General features: G+C 51.0%; 1 protein-coding gene across 1 annotated transcript in view; it reads left to right on the top strand.

The window, feature by feature from the left end:
- fat3a (FAT atypical cadherin 3a) overlaps positions 1–24,008 on the top strand; it is a 68,142-nt gene that overhangs the window by 25,327 nt on the left and 18,807 nt on the right. Inside the window, 6 exon segments of the mRNA XM_067245716.1 lie at positions 1,356–1,424; positions 4,450–4,589; positions 8,080–8,355; positions 12,502–12,712; positions 12,856–15,584; positions 17,369–18,734. Coding sequence (XP_067101817.1) covers positions 1,356–1,424; positions 4,450–4,589; positions 8,080–8,355; positions 12,502–12,712; positions 12,856–15,584; positions 17,369–18,734 — 4,791 coding nt within the window.

The raw sequence follows: 24,008 nt of genomic DNA, 5'->3' as shown, positions 1-24,008 counted from the left end.
AAGTTAGACACAATCTCATTTGAATGAGATCAGAAATGATAGCTCATCTATCCACTCCCCTTTAATAACATTCCATAATTGATTAAATAAGGTTTTGTTAAGTACCTTTCAGTCAGGCCTATGCAGCATCTTATGAATCCTCCGCTTCCCTTTAAGTGTCTCACATGCACAGCACACACCACACTTAAAACCTTTCATTCCCATGAAGTTTAATTTCCTTCACATGAAAGGCTTTGCAGATTCTGTCATGTCCATAGTCACAGCATCCTTTCCCTTCAATGCGAGTTCAACCCAAGAACGAGAATTTATGAATGAAATATGGTCCCTTTTTATAAATATGTTGGAATACAAACTGCATTATGGGTATTGGAGTTTCCTATGAGAGCACCCAGCCCAGGAGGCAGCTGGATTTACCGACCAGGACCGCATTTCCCAGAATGCTCCATTCATCTCTGTTTTGTGAGTTCCAGTGTGTCTCCTGTGGGAGAGATACCTTCTGGTCTGCTTCTGGCTCTCCTGTGCTTCCTATGCTCTCATTCCTGTCTCCTCCCCTCCTTTCCTCCTCTCCTCCTGTCCCTTCACCTCTGTCCTCCACTCTACTCCTCTCCCTTCATCCCAGCTCCTGTCCCCTCCCCATCTCACCTCCTCCCCTTCCTCTCCCCTCCATTCCCCTCCAATATTCTCTCTTCCTCTCCTCTCCCCCACCTATTCTCCCTTCCTCTCCCTCCCCTCCTTTCTTCTCCTCCCCTTTTTCCCACCTCCTCACCTCCTGTATAATTACCAGGATATCTCTCTCACCTCTCCTCTCCTCCTCACCTCCCTTCCCCACCTCCTCCCCACCTCCTCTATAATAACAAGGATATCTCTCTCACCTCTCCTCCCCTCCTCACTTCCCCTGTCCCTCACCTCCCCTCCCCACCTCCTCCCCTCCTCTCTTCACCTCCCCTCCCCACCTCCTCCCCTCCTCTATAATAACCCTAACCCTCTCTCCAGGATATCTCTCCTATGGAATCACATCTCCGTCTTTATCTTTCTGCTTTTCTTTTTCACCTTTTCTCTCTCCCTCTTCCTCTTCTTCTCTCCCTCCTGTCTCACCTTCTGTCTTTCTCTCCCTCCTGTCTCACCTTCTGTCTTTCTCTCCTCCTGTCTCACCTTCTGTCTTTCTCTCCCTCCTGTCTCACCTTCTGTCTTTCTCTCCCTCCTGTCTCACCTTCTGTCTTTCTCTCCCTCCTGTCTCACCTTCTGTCTTTCTCTCCCTCCTGTCTCACCTTCTGTCTTTCTCTCCCTCCTGTCTCACCTTCTGTCTTTCTGTCCCTCCTGTCTTCTCTCCTGTCGCGATGCTTCGTGTGTGGAAGGTTCCAGTCCCTTCCGAGAGATGTTCTATGTCCTGCAGGGCGCTTGTGGCAGGAACTGCTCCTCAGAAGGTATCTCAGTTCAACCTTGAACTGCTTCTTCTTTCACCCCTTTCTGTTCCTCCTCCCCTCCTTTTTCTCTTTCTTTGACTCCATCCTTCACGTGTTGCCATGACTCCACCGTCTGCCCAGTGCTGCTCACGCCAGCCTTTGATTGGTTCGTTTTGGAAGGAAGGGGCGGAGGGGTGTGACACACCAACACTGTAGGTGTTAAAGCGTGTGTGTGTGTGTGTTAGCATGTTGTGTGTGTGTGTTAGCATGTTGTGTGTGTAGGTGTGTTAGCATGTTGTGTGTGTGTTTGCGGAGTGTGTGTGTGTCCTACATCATCCTGCATGCTTAGCCTCTCCAGAGGTTAAAGTGAAAGATTAGTTTGGGAGGGAATTCTGCCCCTTCCTGATTGGCTCCTAGACCTCACCATGTCCCTCGTTAGCAACCCCATAGCTGCTGCCATGGCAACGACCCCTGGCAATGACCCCTCTGTGACCCTGACGACAGCTCTGTCTAATGACCTGCTGTTAACGGCTGCTGGAACATCACACACACCACCCACACACACACCACCCCCTGAGCTGTCAGTGACCCCCCCCACACACACACACACACTCACATGTACACACACACTCATGTATACACACACACAGGCATGCACCCAAGTAATTTACCCAGAGAGAGCGATGTGCACACACAGATCCCAATAGAGACAGAGCGGGGTGGGCTGGGAGGTTGGGGACAGAGGTCAGAAGGTCACCCTGCTCCTGGTTATAATCCTGCTGCTGTCTCCACACCACACCCCTGCTCATGGAGGGGGAGGAGGGAGATACAAGTGGTGAGGGGAGGCTCTTGCGATTAGAGGAGGGAATAAAAATAGGGGAGGGAGGAGGCAAGTGGAGAGGAGAAGGTGCTAAAGATTGAGCAGGCAAAGGTCAGGAGAGAAGCTTTAATAGAGCGAAAATGAGAAACAAGGATGGAGAGGCCGACTGGGTTATAAACAGAGAGAGAGGGAGGGGAGAGGGGGAGGATAAAGGGAGGGGAGAGGGGGAGGATAAAGGGAGGGGACAGGGGGAGGATAAAGGGAGGGGAGAGGGGGAGGATAAAGGGAGGGGACAGGGGGAGGAGAGGGGGAGGATAAAGGGAGGGGAGAGGGGGAGGAGAGGGGGAGGATAAAGGGAGGGGACAGGGGGAGGAGAGGGGGAGGATAAAGGGAGGGGAGAGGGGGAGGATAAAGGGAGGGGACAGGGGGAGGATAAAGGGAGGGGAGAGGGGGAGGAGAGGGGGAGGATAAAGGGAGGGGAGAGGGGGAGGAGAGGGGGAGGATAAAGGGAGGGGAGAGGGGGAGGAGAGGGGGAGGATAAAGGGAGGGGAGAGGGGGAGGATAAAGGGAGGGGAGAGGGGGAGGAGAGGGTGGCTTGAGGAATGATGGTTTTATTGATGGAGAGAAGCGGAGTGTGATTGTAGTTTGTGTGTTTGTGTGTGTTTGTGTGTGTTCGTTCAGATGGAGAGCTTGGTGAAGGAAGAGGGAGTTGAACAATGAATTTAAGTCCGAGACCCAAATGCACTCGTCATGACACACACACCACACCACATCCTAAAAACAGAGACCAGTCATCCTCCTTTACAGCGGTTGCCACGACTACCAGCCTCTTGTATTTCCAGACTAAGCTGGCCGACCGCCAATATCACAGCTGAATATGTGTGCCATGTCCACAGTCAGGCTCTACCAATCCATCCCAGATCCAGCTCAGACCCACATCTCTCATTTGCTGTGGTTCAGGACTGGTGGAATATCTTGTCCGATTCCAGCTCTTTAATTAGACGGCATTCTTTTACCCCTTTGTACCATCTAACCCACTTCCTCCTCTCCTTCCTCTCCTCCTCTCCCTCCACCCCTCCTCTTCTCCTCTCCCTCTTCTCCTCCTCTCCCTCCACCCCTCCTCTCCCTCCATCCCTCCTCTCATCCTCCCTCCTCTCCCTCCTCTCCTCCTCTCCTCCTTGCTCCTCCTCTCCCTCCACCCATCCTCTCCTACCTCCTCCCTCCTCCTCTTCCTCCTGAATCTTTCTCCATAAACTCACGAATGAAATCTGATGTTGTTATTGTTTCAGCTGATAGTTTTACTGTTGAACTCATGGTGTAGAAAGAGTTTAGAGAAGTGATGAGGTCAAAGTCAGGATTCTGGAGGACTGAAGGACTGTGTGTGTGTGGGTGGGTGTACCCCCCCATGCACACTCTTACACACACACACACACACACACACACACTCTTACACACACAAACACACACACACACACACTTACACACACACACAACACACACAGTCTTACACACACACAAACACACACAACACACACAGTCTTACACACACACAAACACACACACACACTCTTACACACACACACTCTTACACACACACACACACACACACTCTTACACACAAACAAGTTGGGTGGTGGGCCACAGTGTGTGAGGTCATGGAGTTATTAGACATAGACGCCGTCAAGGAATCTCTTTGAGTCTGCACCACGGGTCTGACACACACTCACACACACTCACACGCCAGCTGTGAGGAGCTGTGATCAAGAGGAACTAAATTACCTGTTAAAACGGGTGTGTGTCAGGAGAGAGGATGTTGTAGTGAGGCAAACAGATTTGAACACACACACTGCAACATGTGTGATGCATATATGCACCCATATACACACACACACACACAACCCCCACGTGAACTGTGCATGGCCACCTTGTGTGTGTTAAGCTTTTTTGTGATCACGTGTCTGTTTGCATGGTGCATACATGTGTCACATGTGTTGCTGTGTGTGTCACCTTGGCGACTCCTGATCTCATATCACACCTGCCTACACCATCTCCTCTCCCTCACACACATTAGACAGTGCCTTTATGTGTGACGGGGTGAGTGGGGGAGGGAGTGGGACGGAGAGAGGGAGGGGTGTGTGAGTTGGTGAAAGAGGGAGGGATTGGGTGAGTGGGTGAGTGAGTTCTCTGTAATGTTTATGTTTAACAGTCAGTGTCCCCTCGGTGCAGGCGGTAACCCCGACAGCATGTTTGGTGTGGAGAAGGGAGCCGGTACCATCATCATCGCCCGGCCCCTCGACGCAGAGCAGCGCTCCTTCTATAACCTCACCCTGGAGGTGACAGACGGTTCCAGCACCGCCACCACACAGGTACTGCCTCACTCTGCCTCCACACAGGTACTGCCTCACTCTGCCTCCACACAGGTACTGCCTCACTCTGCCTCCACACAGGTACTGCCTCACTCTGCCTCCACACAGGTACACATCCTCTCACCTCTCTCCTCATCCTCTCTGCATCCTCTCTCCTCATCCTCTCTGCATCCTCTCTCCTCTCCTCATCTCCTTCTCATCCTCTCCTCTTCTCATCCTCCTCATCCTCTCCTGTTTTCATCCTCTCCTCTTCTCATCCTCCTCTTCCCCTTCTCATCCTCTCTCCTCATCCTCTCCTCATCTTCTCCTCATCCTCATCCTCTCCTCATCCTCTTCTCATCCTCTCTCCTCATCCTCTTTCCTCATCCTATCCTCTTCTCATCCTCCTATTCCCCTTCTCATCCCCTCTCATCCCCTCTCCTCAACCTCTTCTCATACTCTTCTCATCCTCTCTCCTCATCCTCTCCTCATCCTCTCCTCATCCTCTCCTCATCCTCTCTCCTCATCCTCCTCTTCCCCTTCTCATCCCCTCTCCTCATACTCTCCTCATCCTTTCCTCTTCTCATCCTCCTCTTCCCCTTCTCATCCTCTCTCCTCATCCTCTCCTCATCCTCCTCTTCTCATCCTCCTCTTCCCCTTCTCATCCTCTCCTCATCCTCTCTTCTTATCTCCCTCTGTGTCTCTTGCAGCCCCTCATCTGAAAACGTCTTCTGAAATGACATGACAGATAGTCCTATCCCGTCAGCCCGTCAGTAAATGACTGATGGTGCATTAAGGACTATCCAATTGATTGAAGCACGATGGTGATAACTAACTAACTCTACTCTAGGTCTCGTCAGTCGCTTCTCCCCCTCCTCCTCTCCTCCCCTCCCCTCTCCTCTCCTCCTCCTGTCCTCCCCTCTCCTCCCCTCCTCCTGTCTTCCCCTCTCCTCTCCTCCTCCTGTCCTCCCCTCTCCTCTCCTCCTCCTGTCCTCCCCTCTCCTCCCCTCCTCCTGTCTTCCCCTCTCCTCTCCTCCTCCTGTCCTCCCCTCTCCTCTCCTCCTCCTGTCCTCCCCTCTCCTCTCCTCCTCCTGTCCTCTCCTCTCCTCCTCCTGTCCTCTCCTCTTACCTAATAGATTATCATTAGCATCTTTATAGAGGTGAAGGGAAGGGCGTTGACCTGCCAAGGCAGGAAGAGACTCTTTTATTGTCCTTTGACACCAGTGGTACAGATGATGACAAACACACACACACACACACACACACACAGACATACATGCACAGACACACAGGCACACACACAGAGACATTCGCACAGACAGACACACATCTTTCACCCTGTCATCTCCATGGCCAATAGACTGCCAGCTGGTTAAATAGATGTATTCATATGTTACATTTATATTCCTAGGAGTTTTGTCATGTTTGTCATGAGCGCGTGTATGTAAGATTCAGTGTGGCTCCTAACCTGCCAGTCTTTGTTTCTGTTAAAAATAAGATGATTTACGGTCCCAGAGCTTGTGGCCTGTTGCTACATATAACACAATAGTCACAAACATGGACATTTATTTTTCAGGTTTTTACCTTTTTTACCATTTATTTTCTGCATCCTCTTCCCTCTGGTATCTAACTTTTATCTATTCTCTCCCACATTTACTTTTCTGTCTAACTGTCTCTCCATTTCTCTCTTGCTGTCTCTCTGATTCTCCCTCCCTCCCTCCCTCTGTTCCCTGGTCTCTGTGAGTCTTAGCTGAGCTGGGGGCAACATAAACAAAGGTTGACTGCTGCCATAACAGGGAGAGTCCTCACTACATTAGAGAGGGTGTGTTTGTGATCAGGAGTGTGTGTGTGTGTGTGTGTGTGTGTGTGTGTGTGTGTGTGTGTGAGATCAGGAGTTTGTGTGTTTGTTTGTGTGTGTGTGTGTGTGTGTGTGTGAGATCAGGAGTTTGTGTGTTTGTGTGTGTGTGTGTGTGTGTGTGTGTGTGTGTGTGTGTGTGTGTGTGTGTGTGTGTGTGTGTGTGTGTGTGAGCTATAGTAGCTGGGACACATGGAACCCAGCCCTTCTCTTGTTATCATGTCCTTCATCTATGTAGGCTACAGGTCACCCAGGGCCAGCTTCACTGTGAGCACTCTCTCACACACACATCATCACAGGGTCTCTCCTCCAAAGGGGAGGTAGTCCTGCAGATGGAGTCTGTGGTCTCTCCTCCAGAGGGGAGGTAGTCCTGCAGATGGAGTCTTTTTCTCCTCCCAGCAGGTCAACCTCATCAGGTCCTCTCATGACACCTTATCAGTAACGTTCCTGTTGCTGTTTCTCCTCTCCTCTCTCCCCTCTCCTGTCCTCTCTCCTGTCCCTTCTCTCCTCCTCTCCTCTTCTCCCCTCTCCTGTCCCCTCTCCTCCCCTCTCCTGTCCCCTCTCCTCCCCTCTCCTCCCCTTCTCCCCTCCTATCTCCCCTGTCCTTCCCCTCCACTCTCCCCTCACTCTCCCCTCCCCTCTCTCCTCTCCCCCCTCCCCTCGCACTGGCACTGTGTCGTGACTTACAGTATTTCCATGAGTCACTGTCCCTAACGCACACTATAGCGGTTCTCTTCACCCCACCCAGTCACTGAATCACACACAAACTCTCACACACACACGCTCACACACACACGCTGACACACACACACGCTGACACACACACACGCTGACACACACACGCTCACGCACACACATGCTGACACACACATGCTCACACACACGCTGACACACACACGCTCATGCACACAAACGCTGACACACACACGCTCACGCACACACGCTGACACACACACGCTCACACACACACGCTGACACACACATGCTCACACACACGCTGACACACACACACGCTGACACACACACACGCTCACACACACACGCTGACACACACTGTCAGCGTGTGTGTGACTGTAGAGGCTGGAGACCAGGGGCTCAGACTAGAGGCTGGGACCATGGGGTGAGACTGAGACTGTAGAGGCTGGAGACCAGGGGGTCAGACTGTAGAGGCTGGAGACCAGGGGGTCAGACTTTAGAGGCTGGAGACCAGCGGGTCAGACTAGAGGCTGGAGACCAGGGGGTCAGACTAGAGGCTGGAGACCAGGGGGTCAGACTAGAGGCTGGAGACCAGGGGGTCAGACTAGAGGCTGGAGACCAGCGGGTCAGACTAGAGACTGGAGACCAGGGGGTCAGACTAGAGGCTGGAGACCAGGGGGTCAGACTTTAGAGGCTGGAGACCAGGGGGTCAGACTAGAGGCTGGAGACCAGGGGGTCAGACTAGAGGCTGGAGACCAGGGGGTCAGACTAGAGGCTGGAGACCAGGGGGTCAGACTAGAGGCTGGAGACCAGCGGGTCAGCCTGGGAGCTCTCACTCTGGTGAAAGCTGGTGTGATGGAAACAATCCTGACACTCTCTGTGAAATAGGCTGTGAAACATGGTTGTGTGTGTGGTCATATGATGGTAATGGTTGTATCTTTGTCTCCCCCGCCCCCCCAGGTCCACATCACGGTTCTGGACACCAATGACAACGCCCCTGTGTTCTCCCAGCCCAGCTACGAGGTGGCTGTGTCGGAGGACACGCCCCCGGACACAGAGGTGGTTCAGGTGCTGGCGTCAGACCGTGACGAGCAGCACCGGCTCAGCTACTCCCTGCAGGGGGCGCTGGACCCCACCAGCCTGCGCCTGTTCCACCTGGACCCCGCCTCCGGCACCCTGCTCACCTCCCAGCGTCTCGACCATGAGGCCTGCGCTCGCCACGTCCTCACAGTCATGGTAACACTCTTTAACAGGGACAGTACCATGGTAACAGTACCATGGTAACAGGAGAGTCCTGCTGGTGTGTGTGTCTGAACCAGTCTCCACCTCCAGGCAGTCAGGATTATGATCAGAAGGAAGACATGCAGTTGTAGCCTTGCTGGCTGTCTGGAATATGTTTCTGTCAGCTGTTATCTGAAATCAACCATTGAGTGACATCTGCAGGCAGCTCAGTCATTGACCTTGATTAATCAAAGGAAAAGGTGAAATTAAAATAATGACTGGTGTTATGAGAGCTTCGTTGCGGCAGCAGCTCACCTGCTGGCCCTGCGCTCCCTGCCTCTGGCCCACCTGAGCTCTCTCAGCAGTTACACTAATTACTCTGAGCAGCAACCAGCCTCCCGCCTCAACAGGGACACAAGGAGACGCCACCACCGTGTGTGTGTGTTAGCACATAGAGAAGGTGTGTGTGTGTGTGTAAACCAGAGTTTGCATGACAGACCTTGGAGGGATATTCAGACCACATACGTACAATCCAATGTGCTGCCTGCTCTGTTGGATCCACTAATCTATAGATCTACTACTCTATAGTAGTGGTGGGGGGAAAAATCTATTCTGTTCAGTATCGCGATATTTTGCGCACGCAATTATATCGATACAGTAGCGTAAAGTATTGCAATATTTAATTATATAATTGTGTTTTACTTTTGGGTTTTCTCCATTGGTTTTCTCTGAGTTTAGTCTGATAATATTACATTTGCATATTACATCCTCAAGGTGGCGCTTGTTGCGGTGCTTTGTTGACGTGCATTCAACAGCAATTCAATTGAAAATGGCTTAATTATCTCAACCGGTTGTTTACGACGCTCCGTCTTCTTTTAAATCGAAAGTGTGGGTACATTTCGGTTTTTATAAAACATGTAATAGTAAAGACCTTGACATGCAGTATGCCATCTGCAAAGAATGCCAAATGAAAGTTAAGTACAGTGGGAATACAACCAATTTGAGAGCCCATCTCACAAGGTACCATTTGGCGTTAGCGACCCCTGAGGAGGTGAAACGACCCAAAGTTGTTGTCCTACCCCCAAATCAATGAACCTTGGAACAAACACAAATGATTAAGTTACCTCCAAACTCCGAAAGAGCTAAAAAAATAACTGAGGCAATAGCCTACTTCATCCCCAAAGATTTACAGCCGTACAGTGTGGTGGAGAATGAAGGTTTCCAGAATCTTCTTAGCATACTGGAGCCCAGGTATGTGATCCCGTCACGTAAATATTTTACCGACACTGCCATCCCCAAACTCTACAGCGAAGTGAAAGAGGAGGTAAAGGAAACTCTGAGTTCAGCCGAAGGGGTAACTATAACATGTGACGGTTGGTCATCAAGAGCTACGGAGTCCTACATGACCATAACTGCGCATCACATCACAGATGAATGGCAGCTTTTAGCTCACGTTCTACAAACTAGGCGATGCATGAGAGTCATACCGGGGCCAATGTGGCTGAGGTGCTGAAAACGGCAACCGAAGAGTGGGGCATCGCTAAGAAACATATTGTTTTGGTTACGGACAATGCGTCCAACATGGTTGCTCAGGTGGGGGGCTACCTTCACGTGAAATGTTTTGCCCATACCCTCAACCTCGCCTCACAGCGCGCACTTAAAGTGCCTGCTGTCGCTAGGTTACTAGGAAGAGTCCGGCGCATAACCACTTTTTTCCACCGCAGTACAATCGCCAACTCCATTTTGGAGCAAAAACAAAAGCTTCTGGACCTCCCCACTCACAACGTCAAGACCGATGTTGTGACCCGTTGGAACAGTGGGTACGAAATGCTTGAACGTTTCTTGGAACAACAACCAGCGATCTGTGCTGCTCTGTTGTCAGGCGGTCAGGCAGTGATATCTGCACCCTCAACGAAAATGACATTACAGACGCAGAGGACATAATGCAGGCACTTCGTCCGATGTTTGTAGCCACAAAAATTGTTTCAGAGGAGAAGAATCCCACTTTGTCTATCATTGCTCCAGTGCAGGCAAAGCTGCTAAATGACACAAATGAGGCAATGGGGGACAAACCGATTGTGAGGGACATCAAACAGGCAATAAGTCAAGATCTGCAGAATAGATATAGCACTGTTGAAGAAAAGAACACCCTCCACACAGCATCGGCCCTGGATCCACGATTTAAGTCACTGCCTTTCCTGACCACAGATGACATCAGTGACACTTATTCCAGACTGGTTGTGGAGGCAGCCAGCCTTCAGGTAGGCTTTATGGAACTAGTTTATTACATTGTTTAAATAGTTATTATTTTAAAATGTCAGAAAGTATTTTACAAATGCTATATTATTTATCTGATTTATTTAAACCAAGCCTATGTTCATCTGGTTAGCATTATTTTATTATATCTGTTTAAATTGCATTGTGCATTCCACAGCTATTTCAAACCTGAGATATGTTTTTTTCTTTTAACATCTATCTAATGTTTCTCTACAGCCCACTATTAGGCAAGAGGAGACCAGCAGTGCCTCTGGAGTAGAAATGGATGGACAGAATCTTGGGGTGCTTGAAGAGCCACAACCAAAAAGAAGATCGGGGCTAGCTGATTTACTGGGAGAAACATTTTCTACCACAGCCCCACACAAGTCAGCATTTTCCCAAGCTGAAGAGGAAGTGAAGAGATACCAGGAGGCTTCTCCACTGCCACTAGAAGAAAACCCCCTCAACTGGTGGAAAGCTCATGAGGCAGTGTATCCTTTCCTAGCCAAACTGGCTAAAAGATACCTAAGCATCCCAGGCACTAGTGTGTCTGCAGAAAGGGTGTTCTCCACTGCAGGGGATATAGTTACGGCCCAGAGGAGCACTCTAACATCTGAGCATGTGGACCAACTGCTTTATCTGAGCAAAAATGCCAACATTCCTAAATAAATGTAACATTTTGGTTCATGACCATGCAGCCAACTGGACTGGACAGTACACATTTTTGTTTATTTTCTCAATTTGATTGAAGCTCTAAGTTACTTATTTATATGATTATTCTCAGGTTTATGTTACTTTATTATGTCCGCTTTATGTTACTCTATTGCATTTTAATAGTTTTAAGTTATGTGCTGGGAGCTCAGTGTTCTCCTTTTCAGAAAATAATTACAAAGGTCCTGTTTTCTGAATGTTCAGGACAAAGTTTTTGCACTACTCTCGTAAATTCTTGCACTGTTGTTCACAGAATTAAATGTGACATTTGAAGTGAGTTGAGCGGTCTGATTTTCCTTATTTTTTGTAATGTCTTTAAATAATATGGAGGACATGAATCGCAATATATATCGCAGAATCGAATCGCAATACTTGCTGTATCGCAATATGTTAAGAATCGCAATAATATTTAATCGTGGCACCAAATATCGCAATACTATCGAATCGTCAAATTTTTGCCAATTCCCACCCCTACTCTATAGATCTACTACTCTATAGATCTACTACTCTATAGATTTACTACTCTGTAGATCTCCAACTCTATTGATCCACTTCTTTATACGATCCAGGATCGTATCCCAGGTCGAAACATTTACAGTTCCACTTGCAAGGGTTTCTGGCATTCAGATAAACGGATTTGAGCAGAATAAATCTCCTTTGTGGTTTTCTCTTGTAAAGACAACACATGCATAATGAGAGCTGGAACAAAGATATCTGCCGGGCTAAGCGATCCTCTACCAGACCCTATTCAGGATACACACTCGCCAGCTCGTTGGGTTTGTTGTTTAAGAGCGGAGCAGGATTTCATAATGCAGAGAAGAGGGCTAATTCTGATGCTAATGCAAGGCTGTTTATCTTCCCCAGTGTCACACCTCATACAAGACGGGGCTTTGCCTCATCCTATTGAGTTGTTTGGATTGTCTCGAACTAGGGCATAAATATCAATCTCATTAGCCCTCCTAATTCTCATCTGCTCTACCAGCGGCTGCATCCCCAAAGTCTCATCAGGGTTTTACCCTGCCGCTCCCTTCTCCAGTTCCAGTTCCAGCTTCAGTCTCCAGCTGCTCTGTGGTCAACTTCAATCTATTGATTCCCTGACGACCTTTAAAGATGTTTTGAGTTTGTTGTCATCTTTATGGAAACAGGCATGTCCTAGCGATGGAGATACTGAGCCTGTTCTCTCTCGCTGCTTAGGTGAAGGACCAGGAGTTCCCGTACCGGAGGAACCTGGCGCGGGTGCTGGTGGAGGTGGAGGATGTGAATGACCATGTCCCGGTCTTTACCAGCGCGCTGTACGAAGGCTCGGTGTACGAGTCTGCTGCTGTGGGCTCGGCCGTTATCCAGGTCACAGCGCTGGACAAGGACAAGGGCGCCAACGCAGAGCTGCTGTACGCCCTAGAATCAGGTGGGAGTGTCTCGCATCTGACAGCTGCATTTTTTCTGCTGCTCTGGGTGTGGATAAACAAGTTCAGTAATTGATGACTGAAAATTATGACTTGGTAGCTTCTTGTCTCGCTGACGTATCTCTCTGGTGTCTTTGTCTCCTAGGGAACACAGGGAACATGTTCCGGATGGATGCTGTGCTGGGTATCGTGTCCGTGGCGAGGGAGCTGGATCTCTCCTCCATCGGCCACTACGTCCTCACGGTCAGAGCCACCGATAACGGCTCCCCTCCCCTCTCCTCCACCACTGTCGTCCGGATCGCCGTAACCCTCTCGGACAACGCTGGGCCCAAGTTCCCCCAGCCAGAATACCAGGCCGAAGTCACGGAGAACGTTGCCGTGGGAACGTCCGTCACCACAGTGACCGCGGTCAGCCAGTCCACCCTGACCTACGACATCAGGCGGGGCAACGAGGAGCGCGTGTTCAGGATCAACCAGTACAGTGGCGTGATCACTACCCAGAAGCCTCTAGACTACGAGGCCACACCCTCCTACTCCCTCACCGTCCAGGCCACCAACATGGCGGGCATGACCTCCAACGCCACGCTACTGGTCGCCGTGGGCGACGAGAACGACAACCCGCCCGTGTTTCAGCAGCTCCGTTACCACGGCAGCATCAGCGAGGCGGCGGCTGTCAACAGCGTGGTCCTGAACCCAGACGAGTCTCCGCTGGTCATCAGGGCCACGGATGCCGACCGCAACCAGAACGCCCTCCTGGTCTACCAGATCGTAGAGGACACCGCCAAGATGTTCTTCACCGTCGACTCCGGGACCGGCTCCATAAGGACGATCGCAAACCTGGATCATGAGACGTTCGCAAGTTTCAACTTCCACGTCCACGTGAGGGACAGTGGGAGGCCCCAGCTGACTGCCGACAGCCCCACCCAGGTCACCATCCAGGTGATCGACACCAACGACTCCCCTCCCCGCTTCACTCAGGACGCCTACGAGGCTGTACTGCTGCTGCCCACCTATGTGGGCGTGGAGGCGCTGCAGGTAGAGGCCACAGACCCCGACAGAAACGTCCCGACCGAGCTCACCTACTCCCTGACGGACGGCAGCCTGGAGCACTTCTCCATTGATCCCTCCACAGGCATCCTCACGGTGACCAACAACAACTTCTCCAAGGAGCGCTTTCGCTTCAACGTGAAAGTGTCAGATGGGAAGTTCTCAAGTACGGCCCTGGTCACCGTTCTGGTCCGAGAATCTCTGGACTCCGGCCTGGTGTTCACGCAGAACCTCTACTCCTCGTCCATCCAGGAGAACGTGACCAACATCACCAAGGTGGCGGTGGTCAACGCAGTGGGGAACCGGCTGAACGAGCCGCTCAAGTACACCTTGCTGAACGCCGGCTCCCTCTTCCGGATCCTTCCGACCTCCGGCGTGATACAGACGACGGGTGAGCCCTTCGACCGGGAGGAGCAGGAGTTCTACGAGCTGGTAGTGGAGGCTGGACGGGAACACGACCACCTGCGCGTTGCCAGGGTGATGGTGAGGATCCAGCTGGAGGACGTCAACGACAATGCTCCTGTGTTCGTGGGGCTGCCGTACTACGCTGCGGTGCAGGTCGAAGCAGAACCTGGCTCGCCCATATTCCGTGTCACAGCAGTTGACCAGGACAAAGGCATCAACGGGGACGTGTCTTACTTCCTCAAAGACGACCACGGACACTTCGAGATCGACCGTCAAACAGGAGGCCTCCGCCTGAAGAAGGCTTTCGAGTCTGACCTGTCCAACATGGAGTACCATGTGGTGGTGTATGCCAAAGACGGCGGGCATCCGCCTCTCTCTTCCACTGCAGAGTTCCCCATCACCGTTGTCAACAAGGCCATGCCGGTGTTCGATAAGTCCTTCTATTCTGTGTCCGTGAACGAGGATGTAGCGGTTCACACACCCATCCTGGGCATTAATGCCACAAGCCCTGAAGGCCAGAGCATCATCTACACCATTGTGGAGGGGGACCCCGCACTGCAGTTTGACATTGGCTTCGACACCGGCGTCATCAGCGTTATCAACTTCCTGGACTACGAGGTCGCCGCCTCCTACCGGCTGACGGTCCGAGCCACAGACTCCCTGACGGGCGCCAGGGCGGAGGTCGATGTAGACGTGACGGTTCTGGACGTCAATGACAACTCTCCGGTGTTTGAGAAGATGTCATACCGGGCGGTCCTGTCGGAGACGGCGATGATTGGGACTCCGGCGCTGCAGGTCGTAGCAACCGACCGAGATTCGGAGAAGAACAACGCGGTACGCTACCAGATCTTCTCGGACGTCTACAACAGCACGGACTACTTCCACATCGACAGCAGCAGCGGCCTCATCCTGACAGCTCGCTTGCTTGACCACGAGCTCGTCCAGCGCTACGAGTTCATTGTCCGGGCGACGGATAACGGCTTCCCGCCTCTGAGCAGCGAAGTGTCAGTCACGGTCGTGGTTAACGACATGAACGACAACCCTCCCATCTTCAACCAGCTGCTCTACGAAGCGTATGTCAGCGAGCTGGCACCCAGAGGCCACTTCGTCACCTGCGTTCAGGCGTCAGACGCTGACAGCTCAGACTTCGACAAACTAGAGTACAGCATCTTGTCAGGAAACGAGAGGATGAACTTTGTGATGGATGGGCAGTCTGGGATCGTAACACTGTCGGGCCATCGCAAGCAGAGGATGGAGCCGACCTACAACCTGAACGTGTCTGTTTCTGATGGCGTGTTCACCAGCACGGCTCAGGTCCACGTCGCGGTCCGGGGAGCGAACCTCTACAGCCCTGCGTTCGCCCTGAACACCTACGAGGGGGAGGTGCGTGAGAACGCACCTGTGGGCACCAAGGTCGCACAGGTGAGAACCATCTTGTACTGTGTTCAGCTCATGGTTCTATCAGTAGTGTGCTTGCTCTCAGCAAGGCACACTATTGTCATCTCACAAATTCTCTCTCATATATATTTATTGGGTGTGCTCACGCCTTCGGCGAGCACAACCATTGTTCTCTCACATATATATTATTACTATTATTTATTTTTGCCCCCCTAAGCATCAGTCAATATTTGGGCTACATAGACAACGTCGCTGTCAAATGTTCGTCTTGGTAGCGATTGAGTTGCTTGTATTTTATTCACGTTCTGTTGCATGGTTTAAGTAGAAATTACGTTGTCGAAAGGTGAAGCTAACGGTGGCTAACTTGCTAGCCACAGTCACTGACGTTGCTAACGTCACTAACGTCACGAAAACACGCGTGACTACCTCTAGCAGAACATTAGTTTAGCAGCTCATTAACTTCTGGGAGATAGCTAAGCTAGCTAACTGCTTTACTGCAAGGCAGCTGCAGAAACGCCACAAGCAAAGATGCCAGGGTGATAACTATTTACTCATTTTATTGTGTGATATGAAACACAATTGTGAAGTGTAATGTACAATATAAGCTGATATTACTAAGGAAGTACATGTACTTTCGGAAACAGTAGGCTACTATTTCACTGAAGCATTAGCATCATGACATTAGCCTCTGTTGCCTAGGCAACACATACTACAGCGGTCTATGATGCATCTGTTTTCAATAAACATTCCTCACTAATACATTTTCGTTGTAGGATTTATTATGACAATAGATTACAAGTAAACTATTTGTTGGTGAAATTATCATTACCTGTGGTTTGAAACCAGTGTAGCTCACTGCAACGCTGTACTGTAGCCTACGCGAGACACACTCACTAGTAATACTAGTACGTATACTGTAGTAGTAGAATTTACCGGGGCATCTTCTCCACACAGGGATCGCGTTGCTTTTGCGTTGTTACTGACAATGATCGCTACCAGTGAGCTTTTTATGAATTAGCGATTTCCCCCTAATTATTAGCGATTTCCCCCTAAATAAATGTCAAGCAGATGGTACTGTTTGAATCGCAATTCCATCTGAGATAGCTAGCTACTGCCGGCGGTAACGTTGTTGCTAGAATAAGTTTCAAAGGGGGATATTTATTAATGAATAAATGCAGTATGAGTAGGTTAAATGCCTGAAAATATCACGAAAAGGGAAAAACTTAAAAGGACGTTTAAGTCATAGAGATTAGGTAAATGTTTACACCGTTCTTCCAAATGTATTCGTTTTGATTCAACTATGAGGCTGCTACTGTATATAGCCGATCACCATTCCCTCTTGCAGGGGAAATGAGAAGACAACTATTTCATTCTACACTCCACTCTTAGTATTTTGAGTTGTAAATGAGCAGCAAAACAATTATGCTTTTAAATCTATGTAATTTTTATAAATAATAAGTATGCATTTAATATCAAATATAAAGAAATATCAGTTGTAAAAATGTCATTAAAAAACGGACCACTCTGCAACCGAAGCAAGCAAGCACACCCTACAATTTCCCCAGAAATTGTACCCTCTCTAGTTATTATTTATTATTATTATTTATTTTCCCACCCTAATTCATCCCTCAATTTTTGCACTACATACACAACGTTGGTGTCAAAATGTTAATCTTGGTCACAATTGCGTTGCCTGTATTGGATTTTACGTTACGTTGCACGTTTTTTTTCCCTCCTGTGAAACTGAATTCAAAGCTGTGTATCTATTCATTTTATTCTTGATATATTGAATCTGTATCGTCTCCCAGGTGAAGGCGACAGACGCAGACCCAGGAGTATTCGGACAGATCTCCTACTCGTTCGCCAACGAAGTGGGCAAGGACCAGTTCAGCGTGGACGCCAGCGGGCAGATCACCACCCTGGAGAAGCTAGACCGTGAGGAGCCAGATAACAGGGACATCACGCTGAGCGTGGCAGCCCGGGATGGCGGCGACAGGGCCGCCTTCTGCACGGTGCGCGTCGCCCTCCTGGACGAGAACGACAACAGCCCTCGCTTCAGAGCCAATGAGTACCGGGCGTCTGTGAAGTCGGACGTGGGGAAGGGCTACCTGGTGACCCAGATCCAGGCGGTGGATCCTGACGACGGGGCAAACGCCCGGGTGACATACTCCCTCTACAGCGAGGCTCACGTCCCCGTGGTGGACATCCTGGAGATCGACCCCGACAACGGCTGGATGGTTACCAAGGGCAGTTTCAGCCACTTGCGCAACTCGGTGCTGTCGTTCTTCGTGAAGGCGCTGGACGGAGGAGTCCCGGTCAGACACTCACTGGTCTCCGTCTACATCCACGTCCTGGCGCCCGATGCACTCCTGCCGGCGTTCAGCCAACCGCAGTACTCCTTCTCTGTCCCCGAGGACACGCCCCTCGGCTCTGCCATTGGGTCTGTTCGCCTTGTGGTCCCACCCTCTCTGACCTCTGTTCCCGTGTCGTTTGCCCTGGTGAACGGTGAAACCGGCGAGAACAACCAAGATGGCGTCCTGGTGGTGGAGAAAGACACCGGGGTGGTTAAGGTGGACAAGCCCCTGGACCACGAGCTCATCAAGGTCTTCTACTTCAAGCTGACGGCCACGCTGCCGCAGGCCAAGATGGATGCCGTCACCAGCGTGGACGTGGAGGTGCGGATCCTCGACCTCAACGACAACAAGCCGGCGTTCGAGTCCAGCTCGTACGAAGCCACTGTCATGGAAGGGATGCCCGTGGGGACCAGGATCATCCAGGTCCAGGCCTCCGACCCCGACTCCGGAGCCAACGGGCAGGTCACCTACAGCCTGGGGACGTCGGCCCAGGGCGAGGCTGAAGGCGCGTCCGCCACTTTCTCCATCGACAGCAACAGCGGCTGGGTCTCCAGTCTGAGGGAGCTGGACCACGAGACACACCCGTCCTACACCTTCACCGTGGTGGGCTCGGACCTGGGGGAGGCCCTGGCGTTGTCCTCCACCACCACAGTGCTGGTGGCCGTGTCGGACGCCAACGACAACCCTCCCCGGTTCGTGGAGGAGCGGTACTGGGGCTCTGTGCGGGAGAGCGACCCCCCAGGGGAGGTGGTGGCAGTCCTGAACACGCGTGACGACGATAGCTCCAGCGTGAACCGGCAGGTCAGCTACCACATCACAGGTGAGTGGACATAATCAGCTCTGATGGGGTCTAGTGTGTGTGTGTGTGTACGTGAGGATTCTGTTGTCTGTTGAACCTCTATATACTCTGTTGGAGTCCCTATCGTTCTGTGTATTTGCCTCCCTATATGAATATGCTCATCATGACTCCTGTGGTGTTTGTGCTGGCTGGTCTCTCTTTGCCTGGCATGTTGAGATGAGGATCAGTATGCAGCTGGCTGCCTCACATCCTAACCCACCTGAACACAGCTTGTGAATAAGCATGGCTGGAATACTCACAGCGCTATATGAAGGACATGAAACATGATTAATTAATATTTAAAACTATTCAGATGCATGTTGATCAAGAAACAAGCGCCATGGTAACGACTTGAATACTGCTGACGTCCACCCTGCTAGATAAGCATTTTCTCAGGTGAATTATGACCCCTTCCCTTGACGTGCCTCAAAATTACTGCTTGCCGACACGGTTGTAAATAGCGTCGTAGTCTAACAGTATAAATTTAGAAGTCTACATTTACATTTAGTCATTTTAGCAGACGCTCTTATCCAGAGCGACTTACAGTAAGTACAGGGACATTCCTCCGAGCCCAAGGACACATCGTCATCTGGCACGGCCGGGAATCGAACTGGCAACCTTCTGATTACAAGCCCGCTTCCCTAACCGCTCAGCCACCTGACTCCCTTGTCTAAGTCTAAGAGAGAGAGACAGAGAGACAGAGAGAGAGAGAGAGAGAGAGAGAGAATGCCAACACCATCGAAAGAAAGAGTCCTTAAAGACGCGTTGATAGATCTTTTCTTGAGCTAATTGACAGGCGAGTAAAGATTGATGATGCTGTGGGGGGAGAGAGCGAGGACCACCCTGCTGCTGGGGGGAGCAGGAGAGATGCAGGGGGGAGCAGGAGAGATGCTGGGGGGAGCAGGAGAGATGCTGGGGGGAGCAGGAGAGATGCTGGGGGGAGCAGGAGAGATGCAGGGGGGAGCAGGAGAGATGCTGGGGGGAGCAGGAGAGATGCTGGGGGGAGCAGGAGAGATGCTGGGGGGAGCAGGAGAGATGCTGGGGGGAGCAGGAGAGATGCTGGGGGGAGCAGGAGAGATGCAGGGGGGAGCAGGAGAGATGCTGGGGGGAGCAGGGGGGAGCAGGAAAGATGCTGGGGGGAGCAGGAGAGATGCTGGGGGGAGCAGGAGAGATGCTGGGGGGAGCAGGAGAGATGCTGGGGGGAGCAGGAGAGATGCTGGGGGGAGCAGGAGAGATGCTGGGGGGAGCAGGAGAGATGCTGGGGGGAGCAGGAGAGATGCAGGGGGGAGCAGGAGAGATGCTGGGGGGAGCAGGAGAGATGCTGGGGGGAGCAGGAGAGATGAAGGGGGGAGCAGGAGAGATGCTGGGGGGAGCAGGAGAGATGCAGGGGGGAGCAGGAGAGATGAAGGATTTGGGAGATCCACCACCCCAAGGCACGTTAATGAGCTACGCACAGATCAGAGACATTATGAAGGGTGTGACCTTCTAGATGACAGTAGGAATAGAGGGGGAGAGGGAGGGAAGGGGTGAAAGGGAGGGAAGGGGTGAAAGGGAGGAAAGGGAGGGAGGGAGAGAGCGAGGGGGTGAAGAGGGAGAGAGAGGGAGGGAGGGGGTGAAGAGGGAGAGAGAGGGAGGGAGGGGGTGAAGATGGAGGGAGAGAGAGGGGTGAAGATGGAGGGAGAGAGGGGTTGAAGATGGAGTGAGAGAGGGGTTGAAGATGGATGGAGAGGGGTGAAAATGGAGGGAGAGAGGGGTTGAAGATGGATGGAGAGAGGGGTTGAAGATGGAGGGAGAGGGGTGAAAATGGAGGGAGAGAGGGGTGAAGATGGAGGGAGAGAGGGGTGAAGATGGAGGGAGAGAGGGGTTGAAGATGGATGGAGAGAGGGGTTGAAGATGGAGGGAGAGGGGTGAAGATGGAGGGAGAGAGGGGTTGAAGATGGATGGAGAGAGGGGTTGAAGATGGAGGGAGAGAGGGGTGAAAATGGAGGGAGAGAGGGGTGAAGATGGAGGGAGAGAGGGGTTGAAGATGGATGAAGAGAGCTGTTGAAGATGGAGGGAGAGAGGGGTTGAAAATGGAGGGAGAGAGGGGTTGAAGATGGATGGAGAGAGGGGTGAAAATGGAGGGAGAGAGGGGTGAAGATGGAGGGAGAGAGGGGTTGAAGATGGAGGGAGAGAGAGAGGGGTGAAGATGGAGGGAGAGAGAGGTTGAAGATGGAGGGAGAGAGGGGTGAAGATGGAGGGAGAGAAGGGTGAAGATGGAGGGAGAGAGAGGGGTGAAGATGGAGGGAGAGAGAGGGGTGAAGATGGAGGTAGAGAGGGGTTGAAGATGGAGGGAGAGAGAGAGGGGTGAAGATGGAGGGAGAGAGAGGGGTGAAGATGGAGGGAGAGGTTGAATAGGAGAGGGGCACACACTAACACTAACACATTAAAGGAGGAGTAGAAGAGAACAAGGGAGAGAGAGAAATAAAGCTAATGACACCACAAACCTTTCCCATGAGGGAGGGAGAGAAAGAGAGAGAGAGAGAGAGAGAGAGAGAGAATAGATACTGGCAACTAACTGCAACTAGAGTTGCTTCTCTGAGCTGTAGAGTTGCTTCTCTGAGCTGTAGAGTTGCTTCTCTGAGCTGTAGAGTTGCTTCTCCGAGCTGTAGAGTTGCTTCTCCGAGCTGTAGAGTTGCTTCTCCGAGCTGTAGAGTTGCTTCTCCGAGCTGTAGAGTTGCTTCTCCGAGCTGTAGAGTTGCTTCTCCGAGCTGTAGAGTTGCTTCTCCGAGCTGTAGAGTTGCTTCTCCGAGCTGTAGAGTTGCTTCTCCGAGCTGTAGAGTTGCTTCTCCGAGCTGTAGAGTTGCTTCTCCGAGCTGTAGAGTTGCTTCTCCGAGCTGTAGAGAACTGACACAGCAGAGTTGCTTCTCCCAAGGTTTCCTACATTTTATTCCTCTCTGCAGGTTTTTGGGAAGTCTTAGCCTAGGTGCTGATCTGTGGGCATCTGTGAAGCGCTCTGTGAGATGGCTTGTGGGGCTACACAAATACAATTCAATTAGATTTTAGAAGACAGTGGAAATTCAGATACACTCATACTTGATGAAAACACCAGAGGAAGTCGGAACAGGCCCTAACATCACACACCAAATAACACTTGATTTAATATAATAGTTGGAGTCACATACTTCATCTTGGCTGTTTTATTCTGTTATTGAGTTCAGTCCTGCTTTGTTTTGTGAGCAGTTCCTCTCTCTTCGACATCCTGGGTTTATTAAACTCCTGGAGGATGTGTGGGTGTTGATGTCGCTCTCGGCAGCAAATCGCTCTGCCTCTCAACCAGCCGTCTAGACAGCTCACATGCCTGGTCTTCCAAAATTCATCCATCTTGTCTGCATCAAAGTTTCATGATTGAACGTGATAACAAACACGCAGGGAGAACAAGCTCATGAATTATTAAGTGTTGATGATGTTCTGTAGCAGGAAGAGCTTCCTGTTGGGTGAATGAACAAAGCAGATGGAAGAAGGTGAGCGTTAGTCTGGTCTGGTACAGCTGCAGGGGAGCGTTAGTCTGGTCTGGTACAGGAGGAGGTGAGGGTTAGTCTGGTGTGGTACAGGAGGAGGTGAGCGTTAGTCTGGTCTGGTACAGCAGCAGGTGAGGGTTAGTCTGGTCTGGTACAGGAGGAGGTGAGGGTTAGTCTGGTGTGGTACAGGAGGAGGTGAGCGTTAGTCTGGTCTGGTACAGGAGGAGGTGAGGGTTAGTCTGGTCTGGTACAGCTGCAGGTGAGGGTTAGTCTGGTCTGGTACAGGAGGAGGTGAGGGTTAGTCTGGTGTGGTACAGGAGGAGGTGAGCGTTAGTCTGGTCTGGTACAGGAGGAGGTGAGCGTTAGTCTGGTCTGGTACAGGAGGAGGTGAGCCTTAGTCTGGTCTGGTACAGGAGGAGGTGAGCGTTAGTCTGGTCTGGTACAGGAGGAGGTGAGGGTTGGTCTGGTACAGGAGGAGGTGAGCATTAGTCTGGTCTGGTACAGGAGGAGGTGAGCGTTAGTCTGGTCTGGTACAGGAGGAGGTGAGCATTAGTCTGGTCTGGTACAGGAGGAGGTGAGGGTTACTCCACCCAGCTGCTAGTCCAAGCACTTGTCCTCTCCAAGTTGGACTACTGCAACTCGCTGCTCGCTGGTCTCCCAGCATGTGCAACCCGCCCTCTTCAGAGGATTCAGAACGCAGTGGCCCGCCTGGTCTACAATCTACCCAGACGCTCCCATGTTACCCCACTCCTCATCTCTCTCCACTGGCTACCTATCATGGCCCGTATCAGATTCAAGACCCTGGTACTGACCTTCCGAGCAGTGAACGGGACTGCACCTGTCTACATCAAGTCTCTCCTGCAGCCTTACACCCCCACCCGTCACCTACGGTCTTCTTTAGACAACCGCCTGGTGGTCCCACCGCTCAAGACCGCCCGGTCCCAACACAAGCTCTTCTCCTGTCTGGCCCCCCAGTGGTGGAATCAACTCCCCACCTCCATCAGAGACACTGACTGTCTCTCCACCTTCAAGAAAAGGCTCAAGACGCACTTGTTCCGGGAGTACAACGGTACTTAGGAATGGTTCGCTTGACCCGATGTTAGTTTCCTCAAGGATCACAATGACTCTTGCTTAGAGACTTGTTGCTCTTGTGGTTAGTGGTAACTGATTTACATTTTTTGTACTCGCTGTGATATATTGTTTTTATTATTGTTGCTTGTTTTTTCCACAGGTACACTTGCACTTATAGCGGTTCATGTTGTTTAATTGTAACTTGTTTAACTACATGCACTTATGGTTCTTCCCTTTGGCACTTACTTTGGTTGTTCACAATGTGTGCTTCATGTTCTGGCTACTCGCAATGTTTTTGTGACTATCTTGTTGTTATTATCAGTGACCTATGCACTTTGTAAAGCTCTCTCTTGGAAGTCGCTTTGGATAAAAGCGTCTGCTAAATGAATAAATGTAAAATGTAAATGTAGTCTGGTCTGGTACAGCAGCAGGTGAGAGTATTGGGTTAACCATATAAGTCCCTTTTATTCTTTTCAACAAATTTCTTCTCTGGTTCATATAGGGATAGTGTGTGTCACCGTAGGACGCAAGTCTGTGTGTTTGTCTCTGTTGTGTGTCTGCCTATAAGTGTGTATGTGTGTCTGTTGTGCCTTTGTCTGCAATTTTGTACTGCTCGTGTTTGTGTGTTGTTTAAATGTGCTAATCTGTCATAAAGTGTGTGTTTATACATGTTTGAGTCGTTAGT

The sequence above is a fragment of the Osmerus mordax genome, chromosome 11, assembly GCF_038355195.1.
Source record: "Osmerus mordax isolate fOsmMor3 chromosome 11, fOsmMor3.pri, whole genome shotgun sequence".
Lineage (NCBI taxonomy): Eukaryota > Metazoa > Chordata > Actinopteri > Osmeriformes > Osmeridae > Osmerus > Osmerus mordax.
The sequence above is the reverse complement of the archived record's forward strand: the minus strand, read 5'-3'. Positions and strand labels throughout refer to the sequence as shown.